Raw genomic sequence first — 19,385 nt, forward strand, 5'->3', positions numbered from 1 at the left:
CACTTGACCAATTGTTTGTATGTTTACAGTAGATTTGCTTCCTTATATGGCAGTGAATATGGCAGTGAAGTAGAGTTCATTTACATATTAACCTTTATTGTCAAAAAAAGACACTGACATTTATCACTGATCATCAGGAAAATGTTTTGGATTATAATAGCCCTAAATAGCCTATAGGACGATTCGCTATGTGATGCACAAGACATTTTAATATCACAAGTTTCTTTATCCCCATAACTAGTAGTCAGAACTATGAACAAGTGTGACTTCAATAAAATAATATTTATGCAATACCAATATATAAGCTAGTGTGATGCACAGGAAAACAATGTCACTGGTCTAAAAGCTAGACGAGTGCTGTTAAGTTTAATATATGATGAATCGACCTGTACTGTCATTGCACATATCGAGTAACACACAATTTGAGCCCACATTAATTTTTTTAACATGAATTTGAAAAAATTATACTTTACCTCAATACACTGTCAAGACCCCCCCCCCCTTCACATAAAGTCCTCCAAATCCCACATCACCATTATTTAGTTGAGCCCATTTAACTAATGTCTTCTGGCTTAATTGGCCTGATTTGAATCTACAACTCCATGCAGGAAACGTGAAAAACACAGAGGGCTGCGTTAATGCTCTGTGTGAAGAGGGCGACGATGACGCGTGCCGTCTATTTTAGTCATACAGACATTATGAGATCCTCCATTAAACAGACAGATCATGTCCAAAGATTGCAGCACAGCAATTCATATGATGCATATTTCGTCATCCGCCAATAAAATCCTTCTCTCTATACCTCCATGTTCCCTTCCCATCTCTTCACTCCCTTCACATTTAAGAGCATTATTCTGTGTTTATACACACACACACACACACACACATACAAACATATTAGAGATTGTAATTACATTGATTCTTTTTCAAACACTTTAACCGAACCAGTAATGAAAAAAAATGAAAATTTAAATTTGTAGTGGGTTGAGATTACATAAAGTGAAATTTTGTTATTTTAAATCAAAGGATTCAGGAATTCATGATAATGCAAGGATGTGACCTGGGATTTGTGACACAAGGTTGGCACATAAATGAAATAATAGATGAATTTTAAATGAAAGCCATTAACGATAAAGCCAATTGACTGTCTTTAATGGGTAGCTGCAGAATACAAACCACTGCATTCACATAATACTGGGTTTAAAGATCAAATACGTCATCTTAGGCAGACAGGCTTCTCCCTATCAGAAGCTTCTTAAATGCATTTTGTTGCATTCCTTGTCCTTGCATCATTTTTCCCTCGTCCAACCATTGGACTTCACAGAGCACCTTCTCAAGCACTCTCAAGCATCAAGCAAATTACACCACAAGCTATCCAAAGGATATACTGTCTCATTTAACAACGCTCAAAGGCTGCAGCCATCCAAGGACTTTGTTCTCCAAAGAATGTCTCCCCCAAATTTATTCACACCTTTTGTCTACTTTACAAGCCTGTTCAGGCTGCATTTTTTTCCGACTCTGTTCCAGTGTCAAGATTCCTTTGTACAAGGTCAAGAAATGCAGCCTTTATTCCAAGCAGCTTGAAGTATGAACTGATCTACACTTCATGGCCTTAGGGATTTTAAAAAATGGTAGTATAATGCACAACATTCTTGCTTTTTGGTAGAAACATGTACATTTAGAAACATCTTTGTTTTACATTAAAAGGGAATCCAATATAATCATTGAATATTGACAGACAGCATTCCATTTGAACTCAAGACTAATTGTTATTGATTTTTCCATCATTAAACGCCTTTCCAGCTACCATAGCCAACATCAACAATGTCTGGACAGAAGCCATCGAATTGTATTCTATGAAAAGCAAGGGCGGCTCAATCCCAGTCAGCGGTCCTCTGCCAGGGTGGCACAGGGTGGGACACCTGCCCCCCTGCAGGACGCAGGGGGCACCCTCATGCCTCACACCCTCATGCCTATGGGCAATGTAGAGAAAGGAATTCACCTGGTGGATCCTGGAGGGAATCTGCAGCAACACACACAACAGCAGAAACGGGATTCAAATTCGCAACTTTTCAAGTGCTGTAAAATGTTGCGGGATTTGATTTTTTTATATATACATTAATTGGGATCACACTAACACAGGCCATAGCATTGTGAACAAATACGTTACAGAATATAGTTACCTCTAGCACATCATAACAGCAATTTCTGATGCACAGCACAGTGTATTCGAACCGGCAACCTTCTGATTACTGGGTCTAATCACCTCAAGTCCTCAGTCACAAACCTTGGAATCCCTACGGACAGTAAGTTTAAATTTGACGTTGTTAAATCTTGCTTTTCATCTTAGTCTTCTAACCAAAGTAAAACCTTTTTTTATCTTTGAAAACTTTTGAACAGGTTATTCACGCTTTTATATTTTCGGGTCTCTGCACTTTCCTGCTTACAGTCAGTTCCAGCGCTTCTTTCAACCGGGACCAAAAAGCATGATCATTTTCTTGCACTGGCTCCCAGTGCATTTTAGAATTGATTTATGGATTTTATTGTTTGTTTTTAAGGCTTTGAATAGACTTTCACACACTTTCAAACAGCCCCGACTGTGGAGTGTTTTAAATCTTGTTTTAAGACCTTCTTTTATCCTCTGACTTTTAACACGCCATGAGTTGTGTAGTCCTCTGTGTTTTTACCTATTTTTTTATTATTTGACTTAATCTTTGTCTTATGGCAATGTTCTTATTTCTTTTTATTACTTGTATTGTTTTATGTTGTTATTATAAATTCAATGTTATTTATTTATTTTGAATGTTTAGTAAGTATGCTGCATATTACTCAGGTTTTTGACTTGTTGCGCAGCACTTTGGAAACTATTTTAGTTGTTATATATATAAAGTTGGATTGGATTAGATTGGACATGGTTTACATTACCATATTACATTATCATATTATATTATACTTATATTACACTGCATTCTGACAAGTGTTTGCAAATGAGAGTTCATTTATTCATCTATGCCTTTTGTTAATATATATGGCTTTTTAATCACAGGCAGAGCAGCAGCCAAGAGTCAGGAACGTATCTGCTAATGATTTCTTTCCTAATTTCTTTCCCATTTACTGTTAGTAGTTCAATCACAACCTTAACGTCACCATGACATCCACAGTTCCCCCTGTCTTACCGTTTTCGGTGGCTTTTGGTGTGTGTGTGGAGGAGAATGTGGTAAGAGAACTCGGAGAAATCAGACACTCGGTGGTCAGAGCATGACAGAGTACACATGTGAGGGAGAGACGGGGAAAGGAGGAGAGCGACACCTAATTTACTTTCTGGTCTCTGCTACAAAATCTCTGCCTGGAGCGCTGTGTGGGTGATCTGGGTCCTTGTGCTTCAGCTCCCAAAATCGGAGCCACTTCACCAACAAATGTTTCCCTCTTAGCGGAGCCATGAATTCAAAGAGCTATCTTCGCCTTTCCACACTGGCTCCAAATAAACAAACAAGTAAATAAATAAATCGCTGCACTCGCAGGATTGATTTCTCCATCTGCTTGGAGGCTGAGGTTGAAGGGTCTTTGGGGTGACTTAAGCAGTCAATGCTATTGACATGCTGTCTCTCCAGACTACTTAAGATGCAAAAATTCAGAAATATCAGAGGGAGAAATGAGAGGCAAGGAAGAAAAAAAGCTGCATTTAGCTGATAATCACTGAGCAAGTCAAGCCCCGGGCTGCAGGAAGAGGAGATGAAAACAGTGAGAGGAAGAGAATGGGAGTCAGAGGGAGGAGAGAGATGCTGATAAGAAAAGGAGGTTCAGACGGATGTAGGGATGAATATGAACGTGGAGAGAGAGATCATGGGTAAAAATGAATGAGACCAGAGGAGAAAAGAATGGTGCGGGTGGAGGAGTGCGGAGGCGTATTTGTGCATGGACAAGGTGGAATGTGTAATGAGCCTTATATCACAACACAGCCTAAGCTAGTCACCTGACTGTACATCACATTCTTTAAATGGAAGTACAAGAAAGCCATGCTGCCTTGGGTCAACTTCAGCCTTACAGGCCAAACAGACGTATATACATGCATGGAAACCATGGAGACAACACATATTTGTTCAGGACCTAGTGTACAGATGGGAATGGGGGGATGAAATCAATTTAAGAGCTGAAGAAATATGTTACCTAACAAGTTAACATTTTCTGATGCGTAAAATTGCATTACATGTGGTGTATTAAATTGCCACAATCACAATAAAAAAGGAAACAAAATGATAGGGAGCGAGTGTCCAATCAAAAGTTCATAAAACGCAAATGGATAAGCAGCAAACATCCAGCTCCTAAGCTCCCCAGGAAGTAAAATTGAATTTCATTGCATATATAAATATCATATACATGCTTTCCAAATCGATCAACCAATTTAAATACATTTACATTCATGGCGATTATCAGACAATCCATATCCAGAGCAACTTACAATCATCTTGGTTTCAATGCTTTGTTTCTATTGGTCATGAAACAAGGAGGGTGTTTCTTTTTCTGACATCCCTCTACCTCATAATGGCAGATGCCGACTTTAACCCTTTAGTGGTGGCTACAGCACGCACACAGTCCAGCGTCAACATCTGAGCACACAGGTTCCATGTCAGGACCGGCGACTCGTCACATTCAACTAACAACGTCCACGTCACAGGGATTTTTATAGTCAGCACAAATACCCTTCCCATGATTCCTGCTACACTCCTATTATTAAACATATCAGCAAGGTTGCATATACAATATCATGTAACTAAATTGTAATCATGAATCTTTCAGTCAGTAACTGTGATTTAATTAAACCTTTTCCTCTAGTAACGAATTACAACTCCAATTAAATTCTGTAAAAATGTTACTTTACGCTGAACACCTTCTTATCATTCACTCATGTTAATGAGCATCACATCAAGCAGATTTTGATGATGACAAAATTAACAAAATTAATGAAGGTAGAAAGAGGCGATTTATCAAACATTCTTCACTTTCTCCTGATACAAAATACTAAATATGTTTCTTGCATTGGCTTCTTGGAAATGGCTCTATAACCGCCACAGTTTGCAAGTCATATTATATTATACTTATATTACACTGCATTCTGACAAGTGTTTGCAAATGAGAGTAAGAGTTAATTTATTCATCTATGCCTTTTGTTAATATATATGGCTTTAAAACACAGAAACCCATTTGATATTTTAACCTAGCAGAATGAATGAAACAAGTTATTTCTTTTACCTTATCGTCCAACTTCTTGGCACAGAAGGACAGCTCCACGTATCCGTTGTTGCCAGAGATTTCCTCAGCATGAACCTACGTTGGTTTAAAAGCAAAAACATTTCCTTTATTTACCTGCTGTGGGTTTGTGTCACTTTCTTTGGGGATTGAATCATACTTTCAAGCTTGCAAGAGTAATCAAAAGTAAAAATCCCTTACTTTGGTGTTGCTGTGTCTGGGGACAAAAGCATTCAGCCACACATTAAACGGACTGATGAGTAATTTTATGACTGTCGCTGCACCACACTTCTTTCCAGAGGTCTGATTAATTCTGGCTTTGATCACTACAGACGTGCATGATTTTATATTCTGTGTAGCTGAATCAATTGAAAAAAAGCACAGTGGCTGGACTGATGAAAGCATCAGGCTCCATTTTAATTAGACACCAATGTTCTCACTTTCACATTAATATACCGCTTAATACTTGGTGGGGGATTGGGGCAAAAGGTAATCTGAAAGGCATATGGATAAAAGTGGACTTTCTGTGCAATCAGCAGCCAGGCTTGGTTATTTTGAGGAGACGGTCTGGCTGCTCAGTCAGGTACAGCAGAAATCAGCACAGAGAATAAGAAGGTTGGGGGGGGCACAATTGTCGACACCGGAGAGCCAATGAAGAATCATTAATTGTGGGGAGAATAAGGGCCATGATTAATAATCCCTGGTCATTCATGTGACTCTGAGAATAAGGCCAAGTTAAAAGCTGTGCTGAGTATTGGAGCCAGGGGGGCATTAGGAGATGGGAAAACCTAAGAATAGCAAACATTTGTTCATACAAGTTCTAGAATGAAAGACCTATCACTGGTCTTGGTCCAGTAAGATTGACGTTCTGCTAATGCAAAGTCTGATTGTAAAAGCCACACGTAAAATGTGCTGAAGAGCAACGACCAGAGAATCCTTTAAATGTGTAAATACGGAACACAGTCAAATAGAGCATAAGACAACTGTGAGCAGGAAATCAGAATCACACTTCCACACATAAACAGACCTGAAGATGTGTGAAGCATTGTGTGGCTGAATTGAACGAGCAACTGAGCGAGCGCGAGAGTGATTGAGTGAGTGTGAGCAGGGAGGAAGCGATAGAGAGAGAGGGACTGAGCAAGCGAGTGAGTTACTGAATGAATGAATGAATTGAGGCTGTAAGTGATTGAGGGAGTGAGTGATTGATTAAGTGATAAAGGATCGAGAGCAGCTCAGTTGTTCCTTATTACATCGTTTTAAAGTGTAATTTAAGTCCGTATTAAACAGGGATTGCCTATGATACCCTGCTCCTCCATGCAGGCCAACCACTGCTGCCATAATAGTGGTTGCAATTTCTTGGACTCACTGCAGCTTATTACTCCAGTTGCACTTCCATTGCCCCTTAAAATGGGTAAAATTTAAAACGTACTACAAATGTAGTTCAAGTTATTCAAAATAGCCATAAAAAAAAAAAACACACACATACACACACAATGGAAATTTAGAGGTCACGTACACAACAATTTTGTTGTGTAACATCACTGAGTGAAAACCAATCATTTTGCAATCGTGTCAGATCGACATTCAGAAAATATTGCTGTTGTTTTGCTGTAACTCTGTAATGGAAATGCAGTCTGTATCTTTTCTACCGTGCAGAGTTCAAATTAGAAGCTATCTGAGGGAACAGCACGGGCATAATTCATTTTACCGTGATGGTGGACTTCCCAGCATACTTCCCGTACTTCAGCAGCAAGGGCTTTACCATCTTCTTCTGTGCCACAATCTGTGAAAGCAGTGACTTCTTTTTCAAAATCATACAGCCAGCGGTGTCCATATAGGACGATTGTTAGGGGTGTTGAAATGAATCTCAAATTCGATGCATCACGATGCAAAGCAGAACATAATCTGTTATATCATAATGACGTTGCTTGGTGATTTTCTGGGGGCATCATAAAAATTCTAGATGAAACGTAGAGCCAGTAGTGACTTTGGCTAACTGTCCTGAGTTCCAAGTAGGAGTTCAGCCTCATCCACACGGGTGTTTGAAATGAACGCCCTCTGAATGCCATACACGATTTTGCTGCGCATAGTAGCTGCGTTCCATTGCCGTTTGTTTGATGTTGTTTAATGCTCATAGTAGTTTAGCTTTCATCGAAAATTCGGCAGAAATTGAAGCCATGAAAACGTTAAAATTAATTTGACGCCGTCCAAACACACAGTCGACCGAATTCTGGTGCTGAATGCCCGTGTGGACGCTTTGATTTGCTCCAATAAGCAGAAAAATGATTGGGGTTCAGTTTGCGTTCACCTGGCGTCATGAACACCAGAAAAACATCTGAATCAGACATCCATGTGAATGAGGACTTAACTCATCTCACTGACGTATTTGAAAATATAATGTGAAGTGCTGTAGAAAAAAATTATTGTATGCATCGTGATGCATCAATAATCGTAATCGAATCAAATCATGAGATCAGTGAAGGTTCACACCTCTAGTGAACATGCAAGGAGCATCAGCCATACTCACCTGACCAAGTGTACATTCTACCCCACCTAGGAAGTCATCATCTCGCGTACCAATGCTGTGGGTGCCATGGATGTCGTAGACTTCAAACCTCAACTTCTGCACCTCCTCAAAGTAGTAGTCCAACATGAAGACCTTGGCGAAGACCGGGTGCAGGTTGCTTTTGATCACTTCTGTACGATCCAGCTGAAGTGGAGAAAGAGGAGGGAAAGTATTTCAGCTTCCTGTTGGGACAAAAGGTATCATTCTAATAATAAAATGTATATAGAGATAGGGCTAGGACATTATTATTTGTCAGTCTAAAAAGACACATAAAAATATTCACTCAATCACTCTGTGGAAGTATATGTTCATGCTGGATTTTATGTTGGCAAAACTTTATCTTAAATATTTGAACATATTTGAACCCCTCAACCAAATCCATGGTCTGGCCGCATGCAGTGCACTGAATGAGATTTAAAGTATTTTTAAGAAGTGTTCTTCTTCCTCTACCACCACCCACCGGGGCTGTTTGCCAAGCCTTGCTGTTTTGCTTACCTGCTGTTTCTCCAGTCAGTGTGCTTTTTCATGTTTTATGGGCCTCGAAGAGGTTCGTTTGATTTATTTTCATTAATAAAATTCCTCCAACTTCAGTCAAGTTTTGCAATGCATCATCAGAAGGAAATTAAAAAGACTCGTATTTCTGTGACAGACATCATTTCTCCAAAAACATTGCTGTAGTGAAGACTGAGGTAGGCACAGCAGAAGCCATTTTTCAGCCTAGATCCAGAGCTCTATTGACTTCCCTGGGCATGGGCTCTTTGAAAACGCACCGATGGTGGAAACGTGTGCTGTGTGCAGCTTTACATAAGTCAGCCTTTCAAATCGTTCATGGTCCAAAATAGAAAAGGAGCGTCCTTTTTGACCGTGTTAAGTTCAAAAGGCAGCGTCTGTCATGGTGTGGGGGTGTTCTACAGCCCATGGCATGGGTAACTTGCACATGCTGTGAAGCCGCCACCATTACTGCAAAGCAATATACTGTAAAACAAAAAAAAAAAAAAACATTGAAGTGAAGACCAATTGTTCCCACACATCCTCAACTCAACTCTGACCCTTATCATTTCTCACTGGATAAAAGTAATACCTGGTACGTATTAAAGCTCACTCACTTCTGATTGAGCATAATTCGTCCCATCATGAATCCTCCCTTACTGAATATAATAGATAATGTGTGTGTGTGTGTGTGTGTGTGTGTGTGTGTGTGTGTGTGTGTGTGTGTGTGTGTGAGTTTCCCATCAGCAGTATACCTCTGTTTTGGATACTGCTGGGTACAATATACCTGTTTTGGTCTTGGTCACCATGCCTCGTCTTGTGTTGTAATCAGAAGTAAAAGTATTATGACACCACAACACTAACTTCAGTGATACTATGCGGCCCTATGTGACATTGACCATGAGCAAAATCATTGAATTAAATCAATTAAATTAATAAATTACTTGTAATGCTGGGCAGAGATTATTGATTGCTAATTTATTCCCATAACTTTGTACATCTCTGGATGACATTTTAACACCAAAGAAAGGAGCCTGTGACATTGCGTCTTTATCTGGCTCATGAACACCCTGATCACATCCACAGATTGATTTATTTGTTTGTCCCACTCATTCAGTGCTTACTGAATTGAGATTTTTTAAGACCCCATGACAGAAAAAAGAATATTTCTATGATGCAGGCAGCACTGTGATGGATGAAGGACTTTGTGAGTCAGTCTGTTCACAGCTCAGAACTCACGGCTGAGCCAATCACTGACTGGCTCCGCCCTAAACCTTCATGCTTCAGCTATTGATCTTGCTCGCATTTATTTATGCCTTTTTTCTTCACTTCACATTCTGTTTTCTTCACATGACCATGAAGAAGGAAACAGAAGACAAGAGAGAATGTCAATAAACAGGAAGCTCAGGGGGCAGGTGGGACTGACTCAAAGACAGTAGGATCCTTTACCATTCATTATGCACACCAACGGAAACTATGGAAGCTCAAAATTGAAGTGCCCTAGCTGTTGCAGGTACAGGGAATGCATTATTCCGCTGGGGGAAAACTCAGTTTTACACTGACACCATAATAACAGTGCAGAACGCTGGTGTTCAGGACACCAGGCTATTATTATGAGTGATTATTTCAAATAAAGACGGATGTCAATCAAATCCTTGCTCAACAAATGCTACAAAGAGACCCCCGTACTGAGCAATTTTCCATTTAACTTCTTAAAATCAATACAGTGTTTACTTTAACTTTAATTTCTTTAAACCCATGGTGTAGTGAGTTAAACCCAGACCTGTGCATGGTTTTGCATTTAACATTTGGTGGGTCACATTCCGCCAGTGTAATTTTTTATTGCCTTGATATTAGGCTTTATTAAACTATTACCATAGATGTTAATCATGGACATAATACACAACCTTCATTAAAGTGCCCAGTGGGAGGCCGCCACACTTAAAAAAGTAAACCGTAGCTGTTTGTTTAGTGTGTTTTTGAGTAATTTCTTTATTTTTTTGATCGCAGGTTTGTTTGGTTTATTCACATTACAGAAATACTAAAATATTAGTTGTGTCAGATTACTTCAATTCTTTGAAGTTTGGCCAGTGTTCACATTTTTCAGTGCAAGAGGGTGCGGGGCTATTGCAAATATCATTATTAAAAAGCCACCGACCACCAACATCAAACAAAGAGCTCCTTTTACACAATAAGACGACATGAAAGGATGTGGCCAGTCGCAAGCTCTCTCTGTCCCTCTGTCCGTCTCATCTGCCAGGCCCACTCTAGGCACACAGATGACACTACAGCAGGGTTTATGTGTCTCTGCGTGTGTGTGTGTGTGTGCAGCAGTGGGTGGGGTGGTGGGGCTTTTTTTTGGAGAGAGATGACACACAGCCTTCACTGATGTGCGCTGGAAGAGCACTTTTCTTGTCCCGATGGTCACATAAAAAAGGTCTTTGCTCTCATGCGGGTCTGTGAGGAGAACTCATTAAGGCCTTGGTCAGAAGGAATCTAATTAACTCCTATTCGGTGCAGCGGGCACTAAATAGCCTGCCCTCACAAGTAAAGTTCTTTACAATGTTAATGTCTGCTGGAGAAGGTGTCATTATGTCATTATTATACTTAGTAATGACACTGTAAATAATGAGAGACGAGTGCTTTTTATACTGCTTTATATTTGAAATCCAAATTAACATGTTTTAATTTGCATATTATATACTTCATCAAATTCAAATAGGTCAAAATGCTTTTATTTTTGGAAAGGGCCAGACTTACAGAGTAATTACAGCAGGTTTACTGACACATGAGGGAGGATATATATAAGATATGATTCGGAATTGCATGAAACTGTATGAAACTCTTAGCCAACATTCCAGCTGTTAAGATTGTTCTGACAATTACTTAATGAAGGTAGAATAACATGCTACAAAACACTGAAGGCACATTAATGACTTTCTATACATGAAAGCATCATTTGATTTGAGCTGAAGTCTGAAGACTAGGTTTGCTAGAAGCAATTTGCACTTCTAGGAGGATCAGAGGAAGGATTTGTTATCCATGAAGCAACATCCACTGATTAAACACCTACTATCCTCTCCAACTCAGGACCAAATCCAGGGAGAACGTTTATCGCCTTTTGCTGGACTGGTCAATGGGCATTTTGTATGACATCAGAAGAGGGACTTAGGTTGGTTGGGTTTACTTTAATTTAATGATTATAAAACAACTTTATTTATGCAATTGGTGCCAATCAAGTGATATCCTTTAACTGTCTTATGAACGGATATAGTTTAGGATTATCACTAAAACCTGGGTTTGGAATATTCTGGAATAGGTTATAGCATGTTGGTATATGTTGGTATTCAAGATAGCTGATTGGTCTTCTGCTGTGAGGACACATTGGCCAGTTTAAGCAAATACACTGCTCAAAAAAATAGGGAGCACAAAAATAAGACATCCTAGATCCGAATGAATGAAATATTCTTATTAAATACTTTGATCTTTACATAGTTAAATGTGCTGACAACAAAATCACAAAATTATCGATGGAATCAATTTCATCAACCCATGGAAGTCTGGATTTGGAGTCACACTCACAATTAGTGTGTGTGTCCTCCACGTGCCAGTATGACGTCCCTACAATGCCTGGGTAGGCTCCTGATGAGGTCCCCTGAGGGATCTTCTCCCAGACCTGGACTAAAGCATCTGCCAATTTCCTAGATCCTAGACAGTCTGTGGTGGATGGAGCGAGACATGAGACATGTCACAGATGTCCTCAATTGGATTCAGGTCTGGGGAACACTGCTGCTGCTGGGTTGTTGCCCTCCTACAGCCTCCTCCACGTCTCCTGATGGACTGGCCTGTCTCCTGGTAGCACCTTCATGCTCTGGACACTATACTGACAGATACAGCAAACCTTCTTGCCACAGCTCACACTGATGTGTCATCCTGGATGAGCTGCACTACCTGAGCCATATGTGTGGGTTGTAGATTCAGTCTCATGCTACCACTAGAGTGAAAGCACCTCCAGCATTCAAAAGTGACCAAAACATCAGCCAGAAAGCCCAGGAACTGAGAAGTGTTCTGTGGTTCCCCACCTTTAGGACCACGCCTTTATTGGGGACTTCGTGCTAGTTGCCTATAATTTCCACCTGTTGTCCATTCCATTTGCACAACAGCATGTGAAATAGATTGTCAATCCGTGTTTTGCCTCCACAGTTTGATTTCACAGAAGTGTGAGTGACGTGGAGTGGCAGTTCCCTCTGTTTTTTCAGCAGTTTACATATATAGATATACAGACCAAAAGCGTTACAATTACTGCGAACCTCTTTAGTCACAATTTTTTCTGTTTTTTTCTTGATTCAATTTCAGTGGAATCACTATTAGTCGTTCTGCTGTATATGCGGTGTCTCTGTGTATTCAGCGTAGTGTATGCACAATACTACAATCATTGAATATCTAGGAGGCCAGTGTTGGTTGGACAAGAAAGATGATCTGACTTTATTCGATTCTGCTCTCAGCACCACAGGGCACCAGCCACTTCCACTGTAACCTCACACCAGCCCATTCCCATCACACCCCAATGTCCTCTGCAGCGAAGCTACAACTGCAGACACATGCAACATCACGGCAGACTACACACCGATCGGATTGCTATAAAAAAAATTTAACAATAGGAACATGACCGTGTTCTAACGATTATTTTTTAAGATTCAATTATGATTCCATTCAATTTCGTTATTCTGGGTTTATTTTATTAAGTGTATTTTTTGGCTTGACTGCCAAAGTTTCAGAACCTGGAACTTAGTACATTATTATGGTCATTATTATGGTCACTTATCTGCATGGACACTGCTCAGTTTACAGTAGAAACAGGTATGTATTTGAAACATAGTCCTCGATGAAGCTAGCATATGCCGTAAAAAAAATGATATAATTGAAATTCAATTATGGTGTATTACTATACAGTACATACATAAAAATACATACATATCTACATCGTTATACACAATTATGGCACAAGGCGTGACACAACTTTTAGATGGAAAGTGACAGCAACGCTCCTGTGGAACCTGACAAGAGCAATCGAGTCACTTATGACGTACGGTTTCTGAAAATAGGGGAGTGGCATTTGCAAGGATTGCAAAGTAAAGCATGAGATTATTTTCTAACAATTTGTAATACTAGTAATCAAACTGAAACAAACCACGCCTACGTTGCAACCCGGATGAAGCTCTGACATTGTGCCATTTCAGGTCTCGGTTCACAACCACACCTGTGGAGATGGCGATGGTAACGTACATGTGAAATGCATGGTCTGTAATTCAGAATTTCTAATGATATGAACATTAACTACGTCCAGTGACCATATTTGGAATATAATACGGGAATACGGGAGGAAGGACCAATTACACTGATGGGCACCGCACACTGCCACGTGACCGTGGGCGCACATTTCCCAAGAGGTGGAGGATGTAACTCTGACCGAGACAAGCTCCACTCTGTCCATTTCCGAAAGGTCAGACCTCACACAGCCCGAAAAAAAAAGAAATCACAGGAAGGTGGGATTCCCAGAGCAGTGTACCGCACCATGAAGGTGTGTGTGTGTGTGTGTGTGTGTGAAGAAATGCGAATTTTAAAAGAAGCTAATTCTGGAAGGAAAACGGCCGATTTGTATTTCTACACTCTGCCACTGAGCCCCCGTGTGGGACCAGCTCCACTTTGTTCTCGGCGAGGCGCTTCACGCCGAGGCTGCTGGGATAATGGGGCGGGGATTAAGATTTCATCCTTCAGCCTCACACACAGACAGCTTGCTTCTCAAATCTCCCCACTGGCTTCCTCAGAACGTGTGTGTGTGTGTGTGTGTGTGTGTGTGTGTGTGTGAGACGATGCAGTTGGTCGTCACACTCACCTCGGTCCACTGTCCCTGGGCCTGCACCATGAGGATGACGCACGGGTCCGACTTGTTGAGGGTGTCGCGGTCCAGCAGGGCCTTGCAGGACACGCGGAGCTCCACCTTGGAGACGCAGGCCGAGGGGACGCCGCTCAGCGCCGCGGCCGGGGACGTGGCCTCCGGCGAGTCGCTCATCCTGGCTCGCGGCGGGGAGGAAGCGGGGCGCGGTGGCGGGGGAAGGAGCGATCTGGAGGTTCCAGCAGGTCGAGACGCTGCTACTCGCTGGGCGGCATATCTGCTCGCACCGTATCTGAACAAGAGTTTAAATCGTCAAACATCCTCTGGCGGAGAAAGAAAAATGAAATATTTCTAATATATAAAATCTCAGCTGGCAGCCCAGGAGCTGAAGACGAATGTGCAAAGAAAGCAAACGGCCGCATGACCCAAGAAAACGAGAAGTACGGACGCGGCGAGCTCGCTTGACCCCTGCATCCCACTTCAGGCGCCCCACCCTCAAAAAGCCCATTTACCCAACACCTAATACAAGATGCAGGGGGACACGCCACTCTCAGGGGGACACGGCAATCACAGGGGGACACACCACTCACAGGGGGATACGCCACTCCCAGGGGGACACGCCACTCGCATGGGGACATGCCAAGCACAGGGGGACACGCCACTCACAGGGGGATATGCCACTCGCATGGGGACATGCCATTCGCAGGGGGACACACTACTCATAGAGGGACACGCCACTCATAGAGGGACACGCCACTCCCAGGGGGACACGCCACTCGCAGGGGGACACGCCACTCGCATGGGGACATGCCATTCGCAGGGGGACACGCCACTCATAGAGGGACACGCCACTTCCAGGGGGACACACAACTCATAGGGGGACACGCCACTCCCAGGGGGACACGCCACTCCCAGGGGGACACGCCAAGCACAGGGGGACACGCCACTCACAGGGGGATACGCCACTCCCAGGGGGACACGCCACTCGCATGGGGACATGCCATTCGCAGGGGGACACGCCACTCATAGAGGGACACGCCACTTCCAGGGGGACACGCCACTCATAGGGGGACACGCCACTCCCAGGGGGACACGCCACACGCAGGGGGAAACGCCACACGCAGGGCACAGTTGTGGAATTTGGGAACTGCCTCCCTGATCAGATGTCAGTGTCATGGCTGAGATGAGGTTCCATCTACTGAAAATATAGATTTTGGTCAACCAGGACACGTGGTGCCGTCACATCGGGTCCCATATGGCCAGAGTTCTTGGTTTCGGAACGTGATGCAACAAGTCTTTGTCCACGACGTGCGTGTTTAATGCTGAAAGTAGCGCGTTACGATGCCGCCTGAAAGTTCGGGCGTGACAGACCGATGACTCAATCAGCAGCCTGGTGACGATTTAACGCCATTTAACTAGGGAGGTGACGAGCAGAACTGTCCCCTCCGTGACGTCTCACTGCGACGAAAACCACTCAGGAAAAGCGGGTTTTAAAAAGACATTTTTACATTTTACATTTTACCACAGTTCAGCGCAACGGTCGCGTCTTGCTGTAAAAAGTAAAGCCCGGCGCGGCAGCCCCGACACGGATTTGGAGCAGAAATGAAGGTAAATGAAGTAAAAGACGCTGCTTACCTGCCTCGTCCTCCAACACGCGCACTTGTTGTGTTCCAGCCTCCTCCACCGGGAGAGAGAGAGAGAGAGAGAGAGAGAGAGAGATGGGGAGAGAGGGAGAGAGAGGGAGATGGGGAGAGAGAGGGAGTGAGAGACCTGGAGAGAGAGAGGGAGTGAGATGGGGGAGAGAGGGAGAGAGAGAGGGAGTGAGAGACATGTAGAGAGAGAGGGAGGGAGAGAGAGGGAGTGAGATGGAGGAGAGAGAGAGAGAGAGAGAGTAGGAGAGATGGGGGAGAGATAGAGAGAGGGAGGGTGGCTGTCAGTGTCCTTGCGGTTCTTGTCCGCTGGAGGGCGGCGTTAGCAACCTGCTGACTGGCTGTGTGGACAAAGGACGCGGTTTTTCCACGCGCATCTGCGTGCGGGTGGGGAAAGAAACGAGCTACGTGGGCTGCGTGTAAATAACACACACACACACACACACACGAACGTTTCCACGTTCAAGTCACGCAGGACGCATCAGGACGTCTCAGTGACCTCTCGCTGTCCTCTCCGAAATGTGATTAGAATAATACCCACAATGCCTTACTGACAGTGTCCTTAATTTAATTGGAGGGGCTTAATTATCGGTCTGGAATTGGGTGCGCGCCCATTACAAAAGACGAACCGAACTCTCCCAACAGAGACCGTCGTTATTAACACATTCATCTACAGGCAAGCTAAACAAGCGCAGCCAGGCCAGATCAATTATTTCATCTGGATGGAAACAATACTGCCAGAGTAGAATATGGGGCCGTGGTGGCCTAGCGGGTCCCCACACACCGTCCACCAAGGGTGATGGCTGTCACTTTAAAGAAAGAGCATCAGGTTCTGCAGAGAACCGGATCGCAGCCTGAAACTGAGTCACTTCGTATGTTTCATGCTGAAAGTTGCAGTTGCCACATGAGACACATGATGAAATGACCCTCAGATTCAGCGGCTCTTTTTCAAATCGTAAATTGTGATTGAGCGCATTGTAGATTTTATTTCTAATTTAACCATACAGAAGCGATGGAATGATATTTGGTATCTGGGGAGGAAAAGGAACTGGATCCAGCTCTCTCCCATGAATCTAGAAGTGAGATGCTATTAGTCCTTGTTCCTTGAAATATACTCAAGAAATACTTTGATGGAGTTTACATTTACCAGATGGCAAGATTTTACACATTTTTAAAGTGAATTATTATGTCCTTAATACTGAAGAAGAATGTGCCACTATGGTCAAGTTACAACAGATCTCAGAAACAGAAACAATATTCCAGCACCATGGTTCTCTACAACTCAACATTTTTTACACACAAACAGCTGATCGGTCTTCATGACCTGCAGCCAAGATAGCCGAGATGAGAGTGGACAGGTCCCTGTTGCGTGACAGTACAGCAAGCTCCTGGTGTGAAAGCCCTTAATGTGGCAGCAGAGCCAGCTGAGGACCCTCATCCTGCAGAACCGCCATGCCTCTGTCTCTGTGGTGTTTCGGGTAAAAGCGCATTGAAGGAAGTAAACGCAGCGATGATCAGGGGCCTGGGGTTAGTGGTCACACCTTAGCTGTCATATTTTCAGCGACTTTATTCCACTCAAAGGAAGAGAATGCTGAGAATGTAAGGTATTGAGGACCATAGTGCAGATCTCCCGTGGAGTGTGATGTGAATAAGACTCCATTTAGGTTTTTTTTTTTTTGTAATTTCGCTTTATTTGGTAATTTTTTTATTTTACAATTATCAACAACAAACAGAAGAAACAACAGCTGTGAACTAATGTACCCACCCAGAAATTGGGAAATGGATGAACGTCTGAAAAGTCAAGGTGGGGCTTGAAGAGTTGAGGTTTGAACTTAAATTATTGAAGTTATTCGAATTATTTGCCATTCTGACCTCTCTCCTTATATTGAGTAGGTCCTCTTTTTGCCACCACACAAGCCCTGAGCCATGGAGGCATGGACTCCACTGGACCTTTGAAGGGATGTCGTGGTAGGCGGCAGCAAGCTGACTATAGCAGGTTCTTTAAGCGCCTCCATGGATGCACGTCTTAGTGTAGTCTGAAGAAACTGGAAGGCAAGTGAACCCCTCAATGTCGCTGTTGTGTTCCACAAGTGATTTTTGTGGTGTGACAGGGAACAATATCCTGCTGAAGAATGAGGACACTGCAATCAGGGAATACTGTCTCAGTCTTGGGCTTTTTTTTGGTCAGCAACAGCCTAGGTCCAGTTACAATAGTCCAGTTTCGAGATGACCATTGCCTGGACGAGGAGCTGCGTAGCCTGTGGTGAATTTGGTCCCTGTCAAACTCACTCAAACCTCTAATCCTCAAATCCACCCGGCCATTTTTTTTTCTGCTTGTAGTGCATCAGTGTCAAGGATAAAATGTTCTGCTGCCTAATAGATCCCAACCGCCGCCGGGTGTCGTTGTAACAAGATAATCAGTATTGTTCACTTGCCCATGTCAGTGGTCAGAATGTTATGCCGGATGGTGAGTGTGTCCCCACTGTCTTGTGTGCAAGGTGAGATGCTGTCATGATGCTGCTGATTGTGTTCTTGCTTAGCGAACAGCCTTTGAGCGAACAGCCATCTCCACAGCACGGCCAGAGGGAGCCTGAATTATAGCCACTGAAAACCCTCCAGAAGCCCAGAAATCCCTCCGAGGCACATAACACGCTGCCCAGAAGGCAAATTGATGCTTAAAACACACACGTTAAGTGTGCACACTCTCCAAACCACCACTGATAACAGCAGCTTCACTACTTCGCTGGCTGGTTTTAAAGACCTAAGTGGAAACACCAACCCACACGCACACACACCCTGAACACAAAGCACAGCTCTTTTTTTTATTTTATTCCACCCACTGAGAACACAAAACCTGACCAGGAATTACATAACCCCCCCTAGAGGAAGAACGTGACACCAACACACGTGGGTAAACAGGAAGTCACCTGAGAATAAAATGCTTCTTCGGTTTTCTCGCCTCCACAGCCTTGAGAACAAAGCGGTTGGTGGTCATTGGATGGGGCACGCTGATTTCAGGCCCACTTGGCCAGTTCTGGAGGCCTTCTTTTCAAGACACACTTCAGTGGAACACTTGACACACTTTCGATGAGCCGCTTTGGCAGCAGAGACATGGACCAATCTGTGAAGCCAGCAACTTAGCATTTCAAACAGCTGGCCCTGGTTGGAGATTTTCCTTCATGCGATGTATGGGCATCCACTCACATTTTTTAATATATAAAATTGAAGCATGGCACTACAAGCATAAATGGCCAAGAATAAATATTTATTACAATGTTACCCTTCAGCCTATCGATAAAGGTGCGACGGTGCTTCGCTCCATCACTGCCTCAGTCGTAATGTACAAGTTAACACGTGTAGCGGAAGAAGCTTTGTGCGGAGGACAGAAAACGAATTACAGATCATAGCGTGGGAATGTTTCTGTGTCTCTGGGCCGATCACCTGAGCTCGATTCTCTCCTGGTCTTCTGCTACAGCAGTGGCTGACGTTAAAATCCCTGTCTGGACTCATTCTGTCATTGAAGTCATCAATTTTCATA

General features: G+C 43.1%; 1 protein-coding gene across 1 annotated transcript in view; it reads right to left on the bottom strand.

The window, feature by feature from the left end:
* The window catches only part of cpne7 (copine VII), a 38,265-nt gene extending 22,311 nt beyond the window's left edge, over positions 1-15,954 (bottom strand). Inside the window, exons 1-5 of the mRNA XM_028956391.1 lie at positions 15,834-15,954; positions 14,199-14,490; positions 7,775-7,957; positions 6,956-7,030; positions 5,251-5,325 (exon numbers count right to left, since the gene is read on the bottom strand). Coding sequence (XP_028812224.1) covers positions 5,251-5,325; positions 6,956-7,030; positions 7,775-7,957; positions 14,199-14,375 — 510 coding nt within the window. The 5' untranslated portion in view covers positions 14,376-14,490; positions 15,834-15,954. The remainder of the gene's footprint in view (positions 1-5,250; positions 5,326-6,955; positions 7,031-7,774; positions 7,958-14,198; positions 14,491-15,833) is intronic.
* Positions 15,955-19,385: the final 3,431 nt, after the last annotated feature.

Source organism: Denticeps clupeoides, chromosome 16, assembly GCF_900700375.1.
Source record: "Denticeps clupeoides chromosome 16, fDenClu1.1, whole genome shotgun sequence".
Classification (NCBI taxonomy): domain Eukaryota; kingdom Metazoa; phylum Chordata; class Actinopteri; order Clupeiformes; family Denticipitidae; genus Denticeps; species Denticeps clupeoides.